Source organism: Idiotropiscis lumnitzeri, chromosome 12 (genome assembly GCF_059441095.1).
Source record: "Idiotropiscis lumnitzeri isolate Australia: NSW breed Sydney's pygmy pipehorse chromosome 12, RoL_Ilum_1.0, whole genome shotgun sequence".
Taxonomy (NCBI): Eukaryota; Metazoa; Chordata; class Actinopteri; order Syngnathiformes; family Syngnathidae; genus Idiotropiscis; species Idiotropiscis lumnitzeri.
The window spans coordinates 4,124,144-4,141,382 of record NC_142402.1 but is presented as its reverse complement, the minus strand read 5'-3'; the positions used below and the strand labels follow the sequence as shown (position 1 = coordinate 4,141,382).

The window sequence follows — 17,239 nt, the reverse complement described above, 5'->3', positions numbered from 1 at the left end:
TCTGACATTATTTAGATGCGGCGCGGAAAACGATGATTCAAAAATGGCAAATATTACCTATTAGTATCTAATCCCAAATCCAAAACTCTACTGTATCGTGATGGCAATAGTATGTTCTTGGCACCCTTCACAAATAGTGCATGTGCATTTCTTGAATTGTTCTTCCCTCCGCTCCCTACCGCCCTCTCCCACCAGGAGAGACGGCTTCCCCCTCCAGTGCCAAAAAAGCCACCCAAGGCCCCGCTCCACCACCCACCTCTTGCCAGAGATCGCTCATTGGAGAGTTCAGAGAAACAGCGACAGGAGGCCCGGAAGCGCCTGATGGCGGCGAAGAGAGCTGCATCTGTGCGACAAAACTCTGCCACAGAGAGTGCTGACAGCATTGAAATCTACATCCCTGAGGCCCAGACCAGGCTATGAGGACACTACTGAGCAGTACAGAACCAACTTCATACCTGACATTACATATTGTTTACATCTTCCTGTCAATTGTTAAGTGTAATGGCAGCGGTTTTTTGAGATATATCCAAACCTTAAGAAAGCGACCACTCCAAGGCCTCAAGTGCGTGTTTTTTTTTGTTTTTTTTTTATAAAGCCATGACAGATATGCTACGCTGGAGGAAAGCATTACTGTTTTCATGCCGGATAAAATGTACTACTAGAATAGTCATTAGGATTGTTAGTCCAACTGAAGGAAGGGCTGTGGTAACAAAAAAAACAATCACTGGTCCTCATTTAGCAATAGGTTTGTTCATTAGAAAGCTATATTAGACCCTCTTTACTATTGGCTTCTTATCTTGTTAATAGCCACGAAATTAAACCAACAAAGACAATTGAGTGCAGATACTGTAAGGTTGAGCAAAATGCTTTTTAATTGACCTTGCTGTTACTCTATACTCATATACTAATATATGCTTTAAACAATTACAAAATGTTGATTTAAATAAGTACCAATGGTTAAAAAAAATAGCAGTTGTGAATTTGAGATAAATTAAAAATAAATGGCAGTAATTGTTCAAACACTGACTCTCAGCAATTTGGAAGGAAAATAATTTTATTCAAGAGCGGACTGAAAAAAAAGTTTTATTCTGCGTATATTGTGTTTTCGCACCATGAATCGACTATTCGCTCTTTCGTCTGTCAAACCGCTCCGAAGTTAACTGATCATGATTATTACAACATGATTGAATTAATAAAGTGTGAGTAGCGAGTGGAGACATGGCATCATTTGAGGCAACGTTATGTTTTTGCTCAACAATCATGCTCATACAAGTATTTGTATAACAATTTTTGGGGAATGATTGTAAAAAAAAAAAAAAAGAAATTTTAAATTGATGTTTTCTTGTATTAGAATAATTTTGCAGTCATCTGAGTATTATTACTATATAATTATTTTTTATGATTTTATTTTTACTTATGTATGTACTGTATAAGTACTCCGAACGTGAGCAGCTAATTGCTGTGTCAAACAGTCAGAAGTGATGACCTAAGCCTCTTTATTGATCTCTGACTTCTGCTAGTATGTCAGAAGCAAAACAGAACCCCATCGGTACCTTCAGCACAGTAGCTTTTGGTTGCCTTGTTTGTTGAGCCTCATGATGTGCACAGCTAATGGCCAATCATACTCAACACTAACCCCCTAGATGTCAGCACTTTGTTTTCGACCACTTAGCCAGCAAAATTCGTTTTGCACTCTTCTTATGTGGGAACGCCTTATGCAACACGCTCCACTAGCCAGTATGCCAAAAGAGAAATGGGTAAAGAATGCACATTTTTCTTTTTAAACCATCGCCCCCAATTGTCTTGATAAAGTGTCTGTTAAATAATGCTAATGTGAACATCCAACAAAACTCAATGCTGCTCTCCTTACTTTACGGATTGTTTCTGACGTTTGCCCAACTTAGATGCCAAGCCATGAGTGGAAAAACTCGGTGTCAGGACGGTATTATGTAAATAATCTGTGCTGTTAATTCACAGTGGGTCGAAATTCCAAACAGTTTGCTTCGAGACACATTTCTGCAAATACTGATGAGCAGGCAGGCACTCCAGAGACCCAATGCTTTGTGTACAAGCAATTAAACAGTCAATTTTTTGTATGTTCCCTTTGCGTTTTCATTTATTAGGGGGAAAAAGTGAATATTAAAATAAAATGTTCAGAAATGTTGGATGCATCATTAAGATCTTGAACTTCTACCTGTCACAACAATGTAATTGCAGTAGCAGATAAGATAACTGCTTAGCTGTTAATTTGGATATGTATACTGTTTCTACCACTGGCTACTACTACTACTACTTTGATTTCTAGCAGGCTGGATATCCCAAGTCACCATACTGCCTCTTACAAGTCAGACCAGGTACTACATAAGATTAATGATTTGAGACTTTTGAATGTTGGTGGAAAGATTAGAGTGTTTGGTGTGCTTCCAATTTTACACCAAGGCCACTGATAGAGAACAGACAGACATTTTTATTATATATGTATTATTGACGTGTGGAGTCTCACAATTTAAAAATCTGCGAAAATAATGTGACGCGACAAATACAATATTCAATCATTTGTTTATCTCGCCTACTATGAACATGTTGTTTTTCAGTAAATCACAAAACAAATCACAGCTTTCATTGGGTGGTGCAAATTTTAATAAAAAATGAAACACCAACATTTTAGCTGTGCAAAAATAAAGCAACAAAGAAATAAAGACAATTCAAATTAGGTACAGCTGTAACAAAGCCCTTTCCAGAACATTCATCAAAGTGAATGTGACTTAATATTTAGTTGAAAATGTTTACTTGCCTTAACTGCATTAAGTCTGTGGCTCATTCTAATCAACACCCTGTGCGATGCTATTCCAGCCTTTCAGTGCAGCCTCATTCGGTGGTTGTTATTTGGGGAGGTTACGCCCTTTAAGTCTCCTAGTTAGCTGGTAAAATGCATGCTTTATGGGGTTTAAGTGTGGAGATTGACTTGGCCAGTCTAAAAAATTCCAATTTCTTATTTTGGCAGTGTATTTTGGGTTCAGATCCTTTCTTGAAGCTTGAATAGCCTCATCACTTTGGTAAAGGTTCATTTTAGTCATATAAGTCAATTAACATTTTCCAAGAATTGTTTTACGCTTTCCTGTGTACTTGCACTTTTTTTTTTTTTTGCTGGTGTCCTCATTGTTTCGAGCTTCATATTTCATTATTTTGGGCTGTCGCCGTTTGTCCAATTGCTGATATTGATTTTGAATTTATTTCAAATTCACAATTGCTAACTTTTTACCCATAGAAAACAAAGCCCATTTGAGCAGAATCTAGCAAAATGTTATTTTCTTAATTGTGTGTCAGCTCCAGACGTAAACACTGAGATGATAATTTCTTGCCTCAAATTTGTGATGTCAAACCCAAATGATCTTTGTTTAAATGAATTGGCCTTACTGCTCCAATTTGTACATACATAGTCTGTAGAACAACCGGTTCATATTTGGATCTTTTTTGCATTATATATTTTTTCACATTATTTTAAAGACATTGTAATAAGACATTTTTTTGTTTCAGTCTCTTGTTTTTTTTTCCTTTATCTAGTTTCTTACTAAAGACAGTAGGGCTACACCCCCATTTGTATGATTCACATCATCTCATTAAATCATCTCATATTTGCCCCATGTTGAGCATTGCCATATGACAATCTTATGCGGACTGTGTGTTGTAGGCAATTTAGCTGACTTGGCTCTGCAAAATGCTTCTAATTTGAAATCACTGCAGATAACAAAACAATCAAAAGCTACGCAAAGTTTGGTTTGTTCAAAGGTGTGAAGACTAACGTTTTCAATAATGAACAAACAGTCCTCAGAACTTAATTCAATTGTCACTTAAATGAAAACCTGACTTGTCTTTTATATCAAATTGCCCAGCTTTTTAAATGTTAAACCAAAACAGTTCCTAAGCTACCCTGTTAGTTTCATTCTGCACCCATGGACCATAGCCTGATTTCTATGATGATAGTGTATATTGTCTGTGATGATGCTATTTATGGCTATGCTGACATGTATCCTAAGACTCCCAGAGCAGATTTCTGGTGATCAACAGTATAACTATTAAATACTGTACTTCGGAATCTAGTCTGATTATGGTGATAATTTGTGATTTTTAATGAAGGTATACTGCATTTATTTTGTAATTTGTAAAAATGTTCTATACGTGATGAGGGGGGTTAATTTTGTACAGCATCTAATTGCCTCTGTGTTTAAATGACAATGACGGTGAGCCATATTCAATGTGAAATATTCTTGTCAAAAGAAAGGGCCATATAAATGCAAATATGTTTTTTATTGTTGATTTGTTGTTTTTCTTTTTTTTTTTTCTCTCTCTCTCGCTTTTTTTTAAATCAAGGAAATCTGTCTTAAGCGTTCCAGTAGCAAGTTATGTCTGAGGAAATGTGGCATGTCAATGAATGGAGGAAACGGTAACGTGCAAATTTAGTGGTTTGACTGAAAGAGTAAAAAATTTAGTGCCGTAATCTAAAACAGACCGGAGTCATTAAATATTCAATGAAACTGGAAGAAATCCGACTGCCTGATTAGTGCCATATCGCAGTAAATGAAAAGAATTTCCAATGTATTTCTGAGTAACTTCAGTGAAATCAAAGGGAATTGAAAAAGATTTGGGATTTTCCGTATAAAGTGGCAGATTATTATACAGTATATATTTTTATGTCGTTTTTTCTTTCTTTTAAAAAAAAAATGTCCAAATGTGTCAGATTTTTAATCTCTGCAATGTTATCTGTTGCTGCTGATAACCCTTAATTCCTGCCAATGGTTTGTGTGAACAAACTCAATAACTTTTTCCTCAGGAAGAGCTGTAACATTTGATCCCGAGATATGACGATCTGTTCCTCATACTCTGTGTGTGTGTGTGGCTGTGTGATTGAGTACCATTTGTATATAGAGCCAGAATTTCTGGAAGGATTTACTGTTTGTATGTAAATGTGATTTCTATAAAGTGCTTCCCGAGTCACGTGTTTTCTATGTCAGGCCTTTCTTTAGCGGTCTAGTAGCCCCATCATCCTTCTTTATATGAACTTCACTTGTACTTGCAACCAACCTCGTGTGTTTGTTCATAACATGGTTAAGGGTTATTAATAACGCATGCAGACACTTATTAGTACTTGTTAGTACTATATCCAAATGGAAAACATGTACTGGTTTACTCATGCTCTAATTTATATATATATATATATATATACATATATATATATATATAGATAGATAGATAGATACATTTATTTATTTTTAACTATGAGGTTTTGTTCAGTGAACTGTCATGCTCTTCTGATCCTGTTATATTGTAAAGAGATTATTACATGTCCATAACTATTAATGAAACTGAAATAAATTGATCAAACATGTCTTGTTCCTTAACGGAGATATTTACCAATATTTATTGTTGCTATTATTAAAAACAATTCATAATTGTGTTGCTATGCCTTTACAGTATTTTTCGCTGAGAATATGTGAATATAAATTCGGAGCGTCATGGCCATAGCTGTCTATGAGGTCCCCAATCCAGCTTTCACATTAGACGAGAAATTTATTGTCAGGCTGCTTACTGTCAAAAGGCAACACAAGCGCAAGGAAGGGTGAAGAGACAAACAACAGCAATGCACAGCAATATGAAAATTCATGATTAAACACAAGGAGCAGAGGTGACAACTCCAGACGGAGATAATAAAATGCATGAAGGGCAGACGAGGAAGGCACAAACAAGTGACACAAGAAAACAAGACAAAACTAAATCATGTCAGTTAATCTATCAATCGGTTTCCATCCAACAAAAATTTCTCTAAATGAACTGACGCATATTCATGTTATCTTCACAAATATTTACATTATGCGTTTATGGGCTGTTCCACTACTCGATTAGCTACATCGGATCCATGGTGAGAGGGTGGTTACCTTTGTGGCCATGTTTTTGTACACAGGTGGGTTCGCTTGGTATTGTGGCCTGTTGTACCTCCTCCATTGCGGGTCAGCTATAGTGAGGTCAGCCAAGAACTCCCTGCTGATGGGATGTTGTCAGGGTTTTTTTTTTTCACTTCCCCAGCTTCCTCTCCTTCCTCTTCAGCCAGAGCCTAAAACTACCTTTGTCATCTTCCTCTGCCAACATTCTCAGCTTCCCTCCAGTTAATTCTGCATCCCTCAAAAGGCGTGTGGTTGACAGCCCCACATAGCCTTGGTCAAAAACCTCTTCTGGTTTGATCGTGGCCTTCCAGCACACTCCCTGGCACTCTGCAGTCAGGTTTGAGTATTTCTCCCGCTCGATAAATAAATTCAATAAAAACAGATAATAAATAATGTGAGTACATGGACTGGCAGGTTGTGTGTTTGGGTAGATTTGGGTATGCGTTAGACAGCAATTTGATTTTACTTTTGGCATTATAACAAGGTACCTTCATGTAATTGTTATCTCACAAATCAGAATATTTTACCCATGCCTTGGGCAAAAATAAGTTCATATTATATACGTTGTTGCTTTATTGATTACGAGTTTCGGTTAATTCTGGCTGCTGGGTTATCACAAAATAATATTGAGCCCCTAGCAACGACTAGAACTGATGCTGGCGAATGCTTCAAACGTTTCACCACAAGATGGCGGTAAATCACCAGAACGCTGAGTAGCGTGAGCTTTTTATTTTTTCCATGTGCACAATAATCAGCAACATACAGCAGACCTTGTGTGAGCTAAATTCAGGAAATGTCAAATCAAATCTATTTGTATCACAAATAATATAATTACGCATAACACAAATAATAAAGCATGAAAAACATTTCATATATTTGACAAAATGTTTTTTCAAAGTTATATTCTGTCTCGCGAAAAACCGATATTGACGTCATACCAAGGTAATATGGCAGAGCTCACCATTGAAAGTGTAGTAGGCCAGTCAGAAATTTACTTGTAAATTGAAATATCAAACGTATCTGAGGGGATCCATGTTTTTGAAGCGTTGCAGGAAGATGAGCTTGTTGGAATTATATCCGTTGGACCCTACATGTATGAGCCAGATGCTCAGGAGAACGAAAACATTGAGAGTGATAAAATTCATCTTGTCTTCTTTATGTTAGTTGATTTTTTTCTATTTCTTCAGACAAACGGAGGTTCTTTTTTACCTCTACTAGTTTCTCGGAAGTGATGCCACCTGGATGTGATTGGAGGACCTTTTTTTAAAGTTCTTGAAGAAGTTGCACGTCGAAACTAGTAGAGGTAAAAAAGAACCTGCGTTTGTCTGAAGAAATGAAAAAAAATCAGCGAACGAAAACATTCCCTGAACGACCGGTCATGGAGTGGAGACTAGAGTCATCGAGGCTGGATGAAATGGTAAAATGCATGGAGCGTTATAGCGTTCATCTTGTCTTCTTCTTTTAATAGATTTCAAGTTTTCTTTTTTTTTTCAGACAAAAAGCTTTTTTTCTGGTGGAGAGCAAAAAAATCTTACCTTGCTGACAGTTTCGTCTGTCCCTTCAACCTTCGGCAGAGATGTCACCAGTGTTGTTTTCCTCAGCCTGAATTTACCATTGCTGGATCAAGGAGTCGGATTGTCTTTCCATTGCCAATAAAAAATGTTTTATCATGCATGTACTGCACATGCTGCCTTTCAATTGTCTGTGGAATATTTTACATGGATGTGTACCATATTTAATCACTCTTTATGACCAAAAAAGCCACTGAAAGTACACAGTGTGGCCCGATAGCACGATGGGAAAGCGCCACACTTCTTACACGTTACGACAATGGAGAACAGCACTGCCACCTGCTGGAAAAGCATGGTACTTTCCGGGCTCCACCATGCATTTTCAATCACTTTAATGGCCGATCGGGAGGTCTAATTAGTATGGAACGCACGCATTCATTAAATATATTGTAACACTCTATTCCCTGGGGGTGGTGAGTGCTAGTCCGACATCGGGGTTCGTGGGAGAAAGAACAGCACACGGAGAGGGAATAGCTCCACATACGACTTTATTCATTCGTCCGCTTCCTCCATAACATCGAGCCTCCCTCTCGCTCGTTCCTCTTTACACTCCATATCCCTCCGCCAATATAACAAAACAATAGTTCCCCTCAATAAGAAATAAAATAGATCTATACAAATATAGACATTCTCGTGAAAATAAATCTTACATACCTTCCTTCCTTCAAATGAAATGTCCCCATTTCAACTTAACCAAATACATACATTTGTCCCGAAAAATAAACCATCAGTGGAGAAAACATGCAACCCATAACAAAGGATATGAGAACAATATCAAGTGATACATGAAAACACGTAAGCGAAACAAAGGCATGCGTTGCCCATTGACTTTTTTTTTTTTTTTTTTTTTAAGCTCCCGTTACCGAACAGCCTGGCCCCTTTACACAAGAAGCCGCTGAGGCTTGCGAACAATACGACCACTTCTAGTCATAGTAGGCAGTGAGGGGTCACTGTGGGCGTGCAAAGATGGCCTATGGGAGACTCGCCCCGTCGGCCCCCTCTGTAAAGGCACAGAAGGCCCAATAGGCTCTGATATCTGAGTCGACCCATTGGCACCAAAACCATAAGGAAGAGAACCAGACAACGCCGTGTACCGAAAACTAGCGTCTGACTGAGGCAAAATCCTAGTCGCCGGGAATTCAATGTCAGTGCCACGGTACGGTTTCAAACGATCATAGTGAATGACTTTTTGTGCAGCTTGAGGATCCCTAACATCCAACAGCTTGTAAACAAGTCCGTCATCATTCACAGCAACCACCCTAAAAGGCCCAGTCCAGTTCGGACAAAGTTTTTGTCGTTGTGTGGTAGGATCATTGAGCCAAACTAAATCCCCACACTGATAAGGCTTAAAATTAACTTGTTTGTTATAGTAATATTCACGTTTGAGGTCTTGGTCTTCTCGATGCAAACGAACCATTTCAAAAGCCGAGCCCATACGTGAAACCAGTTCCGAACCATAGTTTTGTGGGCTGGCAGCTTCCCTGGGAGGGGCCACTTGCACCTCCGCGGGTAGCCTTGGCTCCCTGCCATGAGCAAGAAAATAGGGTGAATAACCCGTGCTCGAGTGAGGGGTCGCATTAAACGACAGGATCATAACAGGTAAATAATGATCCCATTCCCCCCCATGACCATGAATGAATTTAGCCAATTGTTCCTTCAACGTCCGATTAAACCTTTCCACCATACCGTTACCTCGTGGGTGGTATGGCGATGTTCTTTTCTTTTTAATGTGTAGTCGCTCACATATAGTTTGAATGACCTCTGATTCATATTGTCGGCCTTGATCGGAAAACAGTTCTTCAGGAACACCATGGTCTGGAATGTACCGCTCACAGAATAACTGTGCAACCGTTGTAGCCTTTTGGTCACGCATGGCATAAGCATTGACATATTTAGTAAAGTGATCTTGTATTACTAATACATATCTGTTGCCCGCTGCGGTAACTGGGAGTTCAGTGATGTCTGTGCACACAAACTGAAACGGTCGGTCAGACTGGATGGAATGTAAAGGCGCTCTGCGTTGAGGCACGGGTTTCCTAAAGGCTTCACATGACTTACACAGGTTACAAAGGTTTTCAATATCCGATCGCATTCCTGGCCAATAGCACATCGACACTGCTCGCTTAACAGTGCGCTCCGCACTGTAATGACCAGAACAAGGATTGCCATGAAGAAAATGCATGGTGTCTGTAACCAGCGAGGCTGGAATCACCACCTGATAGCACTCGGGCTTCCCCGGGACACTGCGACCTTTACGACATAGTATGTCATCACGCAATACTAACTTAGGGAACTGCCACCAGAGCTTCCTCTGAACCCGACCCTTAACCTGTCTAAGGTATGGACGTTCTCGATTTTTCACCCAAGCATACACTTCAGAAAGCATTGGATCAGACAGTTGTGCAGAAATTATGTCATCAGTCTGGACAGAAAATGTTGGTGATAACAGTGTGTTGATCTGCTCAGTGTTGCCATCCACCGAACATACCTGGGTCGAGTGCCCATTGTCAACAGAAGGTCCCAAAGCTGGGCCTGACAAGTCAGAAGTGGGGGCCGCCATTTCAGCGTCTTTCTGAAGGGAGTGACACTCAACTGAGGGCAAAGTCGACTCCTCGCGTGTCCCAGATGGAATCCGTGACATAGCGTCCGCATTGGTGTGTTTCTTCCCTTCTTTGTGAGTAATCGTCCACTGATAGGGATCCAGTTCCAACGCCCAACGACCTCGGCGTCCCGTGGGGTCATGTGTGATGTCCATTTTCCTCAAACTGAGCAAAGGTCGGTGATCAGTAACAATCGTGAATGGGTTACAACTCAAATAATGCTTGAAGTGTCTAATAGACCAAACAATAGCATACAGTTCTTTATCATAGGTAGACCATTTCTTTTCAGTTTTTGAAAGCACATGACTCGCATAAGCCACCACCCTTTCCAGCCCGTTTTGAACCTGAGAGAGAACTGAACCAATCGCAAAATTAGATGCATCTGTACTCAGAACAAATGATTGGTCAAAGTCAGGGAAGGCCATGATGGGTGACGAAGTCAGTGCATCTTTTAGTGTCTGAAAAGCCAAAAAACAGTCATCTGTCCATTCAAAAGGTACTTGTTTTTGTGTAAGTCTGTGAAGAGGCTGTGCCACAAAGGCATATTTATGTACAAAACGTCTATAGTAGGAGCACAGACCCAAAAATGCGCGTACCTCTGTCGGTGAACGTGGAACAGGCCAGTCACGAATGCGTTCGCTGTTAACTGGGTCCAACGTCAGTCCATCACGGGACACAATGTGTCCCATATACTTCACAGTCGTCTTGCAAAACTCACACTTCTTTGGATTAAGTTTCAAACCTGCTTCTCTAAAACGGCCAAGGATGTCTGACAGATTATGTAAATGATCGTCAAAACTCTTTCCCATACAAATAATGTCGTCTAGATAAATGACACAGGTCGTCCAGTGAAGTCCTCTCAGAACAAGTTCCATCAGCCTCTGAAATGTTGGTGGGGCATTTTTAAGACCCATGGGCATTACTTTAAATTGGTAAAGACCATCGCCCGTTGTGAATGCCGTTTTGTGTCTATCTACGGGATCCATTTTCACCTGCCAATACCCGCTAGACATATCCATTGTTGAGAAGAACTGAGAGCCCGATAGCGCATCTAAACTATCGTCCACCCTAGGCAAGGGGTGTGCATCAGTCACAGTGACAGAATTTAGTTTCCTAAAGTCCACACAAAATCTGTATGAACCATCTTTCTTCCTCACCATCACCACCGGACTGGCCCAAGGGCTCATACTGTCCTCTATCAAATCCTGTGCTTTGAGAGCCTCCACTTGACGGTGGATCTCTGCTTTAACATTCGGAGAGGTGCGATAAGCTCTCTGTGAAATTGGTCTGTCACAGGTCGTAGTGATTTTGTGTGTGAGTAGGTCAGTCCTCCCGAAGTCGTGTGAATGCTGACTAAATACGTCGGCAAAAGAGGTCAAAGTGTCTGTCAGTTGTTTTTGTTGTGTAGGTGTAAGTTTCGGATTCCCCACATCTGGAAGGGTGGCTGCCTTGTTAACATCAGATTTCTGAATATTCACGTTACAAACGGAACTGTCAACAATCGTGTATTCACCCTGGCCATCATTAAGGACAGCGTGAAAACGTCCTATTTGTGTACCACCATGTAACTTGACCTCATCATGACAGAGATTCGCCACCTTAACGCAAACAGAGCCTTGGTCTACCTTAACCACTGTCCATGCAAAACTCATTGTAGATTGATCTGTGTAATGTGGCTCAAACACACCTGTATAGTTGTTAGGCTGAAGTCCCTTAATAGGTGCCTCAAGACTAGCAGTGATGACCTTCTCAGACATGGCAGGGATAGTGACTGTGGATGAAACTGAAACAGTAGCCAAGCACGGAACATATTGACGTGGACTAACTAATGGCACAGTTCTTCCACCCACATCCAGTGTCATGTTTCGCGTGTCCACGACCATACTATTAGCAATCAAAAAGTCCCAACCTAAAATGACTGGTTTGGTACAGTTCCTAACAACCTGAAGAGAGTGAGTCATTGGCTTGTGTGCGATACTTAGGTTTACAGAAATTGACCCTACAGAGTCCAGGGGGTCACCTGTGACCCCAGTGAGAGGAATAAATTGTCTCAAAATCGGTTTCCTCTGTAGAGCAGGTGAACGCATTCTAAAATCCTCACTGACAACAGAAATGTCCGCCCCTGTGTCGACAAATGCATGCACAACAGTGTCCTCAATAATGATTGAAACATATCTCCTCTCATTGTCAGACAGAGATGTATCATCACTTACAGGTGAATCAAATGGCGTGTCGATGTCCTTCTGGGCCTGGGAGCAAGCAGTCGACAATTGGCCCTCATTGCCAACTACTCGCAGTTTCCCATATCCGACTGAGGATGTGAAGGAGACTGGAAAAGTACACGTCCAGCCGGGCTAGGAGAACGCCGACGGTGTCCGCCGGAATAACGATCAGGAGAACGGCCATAGTCGGTGTACGCCCTCGGTGAAGGACTGCGGCCTCTTGTGTAGCGACGTGACAAGTCAGATTGAGTGCGCGGACCTCGTCGGTTGTACTCATCCTCCTCACGTTTGGGCCTCCGGTATGAGCCGCGATGAGTGAAGTCGCGCTCGTAGGAAGAATCTCTGCGACGAGGTGGTGACCCGTGGTGCCATTCCGAAGGAAAACGATCTCGACGTAGTCCATCCGGCGTGGAACTCCTGTGACGAAATCCATGGCCAGGGCCATCACGATGCGAATCCTGACCTTGCCGGTTAACAGCCAATCGAAGCTGTTCCACCTTGTCTGATAATGTCTCAATAGTCTTTAACATCTTTGTCATCTCATCAGCAGTGGCTGAGTGGACACCCGAGGAAGCATTCGGCAGATGGGGTGTTAAGATGGGTGAAACAACTGGGTACGTTGGCACTGCAGGAAAAGGGTGAAGAGGTGCAGGAGCAGCAAACACTCTGCTCGCCTGATGGGCAGTCTCAATTTGTATAGCAAACTTCAGAGCATCCTCCAGCGTCGCAACACCCTGTTCGTGACATCGCAGTTGTAGATAAGGATCAAGTCCAGCAATGAAGCGTCTAAATTTTTCTCCTCGCTTAGCATCATCGCCATATGTTGGAAAAGCTTCGTCTACCAGGCGGCTGATTTCTGCAGCGAACACAGGGAGAGCCTCACCAGGAAGGCGACTGCGAGCATTAATGTAGCTTTGAAATGTAGACAAATATGCTGTTTGTCCAAAAACAGCCTTCAGTTTCTCTTTAGCCGTTGCATAGTTGTTCTTCTCAGCATCAGATAAACTGTCCCAGTAACTAAAAGCAGCTCCACCCAAGCACGTTGGTAACAGCTTTGCCCAACTGTCCTCGTCAGCATCAGGATGAGCACTCATAGTCACTTCAAAATGTCTGCACCATTTTGCAAAATCTTCTTTTCCGTCCCCCATGAAGATTTGGCGGCATTGTGGAATGGCGCGGTTACTATTTGACTGAAAGGGGAGCTCGTTCCAAAAATAATTTGCCATAGCTCCACGTTAGCCCCGAAAATACAATCTATAAAGTGTCCACCTCCGTTCCTTGACAAACGCGGCTCTTCTCAGTCGAATCGACAACAGAAGAAAACAAGACGTGAGCCACACAGCGTCGCGTCTTCCTTCGTTGTGAGGGGAATATCGGGCCACTCGCAGTTGTCATCGGGCGCCGCTAGCATAGCATTAGCATCGAAGTCCGAGCAAAAGTTCAACCTCACCGAATGCTGAAAGTCCACAAACCGCTGCCACCAGTGTAACACTCTATTCCCTGGGGGTGGTGAGTGCTAGTCCGACATCGGGGTTCGTGGGAGAAAGAACAGCACACGGAGAGGGAATAGCTCCACATACGACTTTATTCATTCGTCCGCTTCCTCCATAACATCGAGCCTCCCTCTCGCTCGTTCCTCTTTACACTCCATATCCCTCCGCCAATATAACAAAACAATAGTTCCCCTCAATAAGAAATAAAATAGATCTATACAAATATAGACATTCTCGTGAAAATAAATCTTACAATATTATACAAACTGCTCAATATCAACGAGTGCATATATGTGTGGTAAAACATGAAGAATGGCAATATGCTGAGTTGCATTATTACTATAAAACTTCTTAAAAATACTAAAAGAAATGCTTGTAAACAATACCTGTAAAAAACTAAAACACTTGAATTGATTTAGACTTTCGTTTTTATTTAACCTTGAGACAAAACGTGCTTGCTTCTCTAGTATGCATAATATAATCACATTCAAAATGTGATATGTGCCAGAAAAAAAAACAACTTTAAAGATGATGAAGAATATACTGTGATGTCTGACAAAGATAAAACATTAATTTAGTTATTTCATTTTATTATTACAACATGGCTACTGTGGTCCAACGCCAACAACAAAGCAACAACCACATTCATCAAATCACTCACACAAAGAAAAATGCATACGTGCAGTTAGACTGCGCTTTACGCTAGACTCGCGCCCGGAATTAAAATACAACTCTGCGGTGGAGAACTTTCATCTAATTGTCTATATGATAAATCACGATTCTTCTTCTCGTATATCAAGGCACCATGGATGAGTGATGTTCTTAACCTTCTCAATGTGCAAAGATTCCTGTGATAACCTCTGCTGTGAATTGTTGCTCTATAAATAAAATTGCCTTGTCTTGACTAAAATGACTTTTCAAAGCTGATGCTCGACTCAATTTTCTTCCTGGACAGAATCGTGTTCCTCTTGCAGACAGACAGTTGTGGAGTTTGTACGATCAGGACGCTCAGAAATCTCTTGCTAATCTTCCCCAATCCTCCCTGCAGCCGTCAACAGCCCCGAGGCAGGGTTGGACTCTCTCCAGTCTCCACACATATTAGCCTAACTCTAGACTAGAGCCATCAGATTAATGCCCAACTCAATTAGAGCCAGCAACAGATGAGTTAATTACAACCCCACTAGCATCCTCAAAAGCCACCCATATTCACATACACACACAGTCTCAGGGCAAGAAGACCACAACCCCACCCCACCTCATGGTTTTAGGAGGATTATCATAGATCTTAATACTGCGGTATTCATGCCTGTCATGATGGAGTGCCAAGGAGAGGAAGATAAATCCTTTGGGCTTCATGATTGACATTTGTTTGAAAAGTACACAATGTACAAGTAATATGACATTGATCAGTAATGAGGTATTTATGAATACTTAACTGACAAAATGAAAATGTTTTTCTGTTATTTTGTAATCCGGAGTGAAGATTTTATTTAATTTTGCATGGTGAATTGTTGATAAAATTGAGATATTATTTGATACCCAATAATGCTATGGCTATACTCAACTGTAATGAAAGGAAATGATTGAAATTATAAAATAAGAAGAAACACAGAGTGCTGAAATAAACAAGGAAATATTTCTATATCAATGTAAACTAGATTATGTTTGTCAGCACAATATTGATGTCAAATGGATTATTGGAGCTACAGTAAAACACTATAATAAATGATGTAGAGTATTTTTTATTGATCTTTATCTATGAAAACACACTTTAAGATCCACTACACAAGTGATTAACATAGTGAAAAAAAAAACATTGTTGAACGTCTTTCATTGTGTGCACACAGGCGCTTTAAGAAAACAACTTCATTTTGAGCTGCTGTATAATTGTATTCAGCTTGTGTCCATGCAAGTCCATAAGGACCATCTGGAAAAACTCAAGTACAGTCTAGGTTTTTAAAAAAAGGCTAGATCAAGGGAATAAATGATCACAAACAGCATGATGGACCCCGCAGTGACACGTTTGACATTGTTGAGAACTTACATGCCCTCAACCACAACTTTCACGTCCTCTGACTCCACATATCCATCTATTTGGATTTTGTAACTCTCCCATGAATCCAGTGGCGAAGTCCCTCTCTGAATCGTCCACTGCAAAGGACTAACCAACACAGAAATCACGCTTAAAGGGACACTTCATTGATGTTAACATTAGCTCTTATATTATGAAGAGAACAGAGGGTAAGTCAAACCGTTAACTCACTTCGGTTTGACGAAACACTTAACACCATAATAAGCCCATAATTGATAGGGTCGCTGTCCGGCCGAGGCCGGAAGCGAAGAGTGAACTCCACAAACGCTGACCACAAGAAGAGTTTCAGACCAGGTGTTTATTGGGGCCGACAGAGAACAATCAATCCATATCCTCACTAGGATATGGACTAGTGACAAACATAGATTTAGGAGTATATATACAATTACAAGCGTCGCGAGCGACGAGAACAGAAAACGCTGGTGGACCGGGTCGCACCAGGAACCAAAAACGAGATTTAACTTAAAGCGCTTGCATAGCAAGGATAAACTACAAAACGATAATGGTCTTACCACAGAAGGGAAAGATGAATCCAAATAACGAAAACGAGAACCAAGGGCGAGCCGTAAAGTAGCTGAATCAAGAAACACTATGAACGAGAAAATCAAGACACGGAACAACATGGAGCAACATGGAGCAACATGGAGCAACATGGAGCAACATGGAGCAACATGGAGCAACATGGAGCAACATGGAGCAACATGGAGCAACATGGAGCAACATGGAGCAACATGGAGCAACATGGAGCAACATGGAGCAACATGGAGCAACATGGAGCAACATGGAGCATAAACTATGAGCATGAGCATTGCGGGATAATTATCCGACGCCGAGCGATCCTCGGCGACGGTTTATGTAGTCACGGTAATCAGCAGGTGATGAGCGTCAGCTGCGCGGCTGGGCGCGCCTGCCCGGTGACGTGCGACGGGGAGCGCGCGGAGGGAACGCCTACTGCTGGACAGAGAAACAGACGGATCATGACAATAATAAGGTAAGAAGATTTGAATAGTAAATCCGCCAGCTAATTATTGTGGTATGAATCATGCAGCAGCATGTGGCAAAAAAAAATAAATAAATAAGATAAATATATATACACGGTGTTTTTTTTTTTTTTTTTTTTTTTTTTGAAGGTGCGACGCTACTTCGCGGATTTTCAGTTTTTGCGGGTGGTCTCGGTCCCCATTAACCGGGGGGTTCACTGTATATATATATATATATATATATATATATATATATATATATTAGTGCTGTCAAGTGTTTAATCACAAAAAATTCCATGATTAATTATGATTAATCACAATTTTCAACTACTATTTTTTGCA

The 17,239-nt window shown here is 40.9% G+C and overlaps 1 protein-coding gene across 3 annotated transcripts in view; it reads left to right on the top strand.

The window, feature by feature from the left end:
- The window catches only part of dlgap1a (discs, large (Drosophila) homolog-associated protein 1a), a 94,863-nt gene extending 89,464 nt beyond the window's left edge, over positions 1–5,399 (top strand). For all 3 annotated transcript variants that reach the window (XM_088310590.1, XM_088310589.1, XM_088310588.1), the window contains exon 15: positions 196–5,399. In XM_088310590.1, coding sequence (XP_088166716.1) covers positions 196–420 — 225 coding nt within the window. In that variant the 3' untranslated portion in view covers positions 421–5,399. The remainder of the gene's footprint in view (positions 1–195) is intronic.
- The last annotated feature ends 11,840 nt before the right edge of the window (positions 5,400–17,239 follow it).